General features: G+C 37.0%; 1 protein-coding gene across 1 annotated transcript in view; it reads left to right on the top strand.

The window, feature by feature from the left end:
• ARHGAP42 (Rho GTPase activating protein 42) overlaps positions 1 to 2,420 on the top strand; it is a 333,741-nt gene that overhangs the window by 72,899 nt on the left and 258,422 nt on the right. The window contains exon 2 of the mRNA XM_012659813.1: positions 1,948 to 2,043. Coding sequence (XP_012515267.1) covers positions 1,948 to 2,043 — 96 coding nt within the window. The remainder of the gene's footprint in view (positions 1 to 1,947; positions 2,044 to 2,420) is intronic.

Below are 2,420 nucleotides of genomic sequence, written 5' to 3'. Positions count from 1 at the left end.
TTCTATTAAAGAAAAAATTATTCTGACACTTGTTAAAATGGTGGGGAAGACTTTATTAAGGACTGTCACGATAGGTATAAAGACTTTCAATAGGCGAGAGAGAGCAGGCTCAACTCTAAATACAAGAACAAGTGGAAATCTATAGCTGAGGAGCAGGATGAAGGGAGTTGGGTGGGTGGAAAATGACTAAGAGGAGACATCAAGGGTAGTAGGATTCTTGCTGAAGGCAGGCCAAGCGCTTCTACATCAAAGGTGTGGGATGAGGAATTTGAACAGATATTGAGGGTGGAGAATTATCCATAAACTGACTTAGCAGGAGCCTTGCTAAAACTATGCTGTGCATGGCCAGCAAGGGTCAGGGCCAAGGTGGAGGAGGCCTAGTTGAGACGAGGGCTTAAAGGAGTCTAACTAAAGTTTGGTCAAAGAGACAGTCTTAGTTCCTATTGCTTGAAATAAATGTAAGGGTTCAAGTATTGGACTTGAACCCATGCGAGGGAGATACTATTAAGTGAAGTGTAGAGTGAATTCCAGAAAAGTACATTTTCTTACTGGTGCCAACATCTATGGCAGGGGCAACATAAATCATCAGAGTAGCTCTGAGAGATGGGACCCTCGAAGTTTTCCTGATGCTGCACTGTGAAGTTTATTTATTTTTATTTAACAAATTTAAATAGTGCTTATTAAATGCCAGGCAGTGTTCTAAACCCTTTGCAAATATGAACTCATTTAATCCTCAGAATAATCCTGTAAGGTGGTTATAGCGTTGTTGTTACCTTTTTACATACAGTCACGCATTGCTTAATGACCAGGATACATTCTGAAGAATGCCACCTTAGGTGATTTTGTCATTGTGCAAACATCATAGAGTGTACTTACACAAACCTATATGGTGCAGCCTACTGCACACCTAGGCTGTATATTAATAGTATAGCCTATTGCTTCTAGGCTACAAACCTGTACAGCATGTAGTCAGTTGAACACAATGGTAAATATTTGTGTATCTTAACATGTCTAAACATAGAAGAGGTACAGTAAAAATGTAGTATAAAAGATAAAAAGTGGTACACCTGTGTAAGGCAGCTCCGTTACCATCTCATAGGACCTCCATGGTCTATGTGTCTGTTCTGTGGTACATCACTGTGTGAGGAAACAAAGGCCCAGAGGATTTAACTAATTTAATAGCAAGTACATGGTGGGGCTTGGATTTCAACCCAGGCAGCCTGGCTCCAGAGTTTACATTCTTAAACACACTCCGTTAGGTTGCATCCAGGCTGTTGACTCCCAGGGATTTACTTCTTATTATTCTGGGCTTTGCTTTTTCTGCCCAGAAATAAAGAATTCTTTTTCTAGGTTTAGTCAGACTCTAGGCCTTGTTCAGACTGAAGTTAGGATTGGAGAGTATATTTAGCTCGAGTCTCCTATAAAGCACAAAGTTGTTTGTAAACAACCTTTCGGGTCATCTCTTACTTTCTAGATCGAAACCAATAGTTTATTGGTAAAAACACATTCCCTACCTTTTCCACAGTCTGTACAGAATTTTATTGGTGACTCTTTCCAGTCAACCATTGTCTTTTTTTTTCCCCCTCCACTAGCAACCTCAGTGACAATTCTTCTTCTTTTAAATAATTGGTCCATTTATAATGAGTGAGTGGTGATTCTTTGACAAAGGTTTTGGTAAATTGGCTTCTAGATAATAGGCATCTACCAAAACACTTTCTTAAAGGGGCAAATCCCCTTTAAGCAGAGCAGATCCAGTTTCTAAAATATTTATTTAGTAATCTCTTTAACTTTTACTTGAATTTGTCAAACTGATATCTTTAAAAGCTTCTGGTTAATATAATGGGATGATATAACTAAAATCAAAGTTATATAATGTTACATATAGAAACTCTTTAGTATTTCCTGAAACCTCACCTTATGGGTTTTTTCCTTAACTTTTGTTTGCAGATCTGTCTATAGCAGTACAGAAATTTTCCCAGTCACTACAAGATTTCCAGTTTGAATGTATTGGTGATGCTGAAACAGATGACGAAATTAGTATTGGTGAGTACTGATGTTCTTCAGTATCCTAAGTAATAATTTTAAAAGTCCTCTTTCTGATATTTATTTCATTGAAATCAAGCAGACTCACACACCCAAATAATAAACATCTAAAATATATTCTGACTTTGATAGAACTGTATATAAGGGTGATTTTGGATTTCTGTGAAAGAGAATATTAGAAATTGTTTTTAAATTGAAGCTCTGTGGGTTTTTTCCATAAGGAAATTACTTAATCATTCTATTACTCAAGTCAGCCCTGCTTTGAATTATTCATTCAAACAAATATATATTGGACATCTACTATTAAGTGTACCAGGTACTTGTTTTAAGAATTATCTTTTTCTGTGGCTTGGGGGGGTGGGGCTGAAAAAAAAAAA

The sequence above is a fragment of the Propithecus coquereli genome, unplaced genomic scaffold, assembly GCF_000956105.1.
Source record: "Propithecus coquereli isolate 6110/MARCELLA unplaced genomic scaffold, Pcoq_1.0 Scaffold636, whole genome shotgun sequence".
Classification (NCBI taxonomy): Eukaryota; Metazoa; Chordata; class Mammalia; order Primates; family Indriidae; genus Propithecus; species Propithecus coquereli.
The sequence above is the reverse complement of the archived record's forward strand: the minus strand, read 5'-3'. Positions and strand labels throughout refer to the sequence as shown.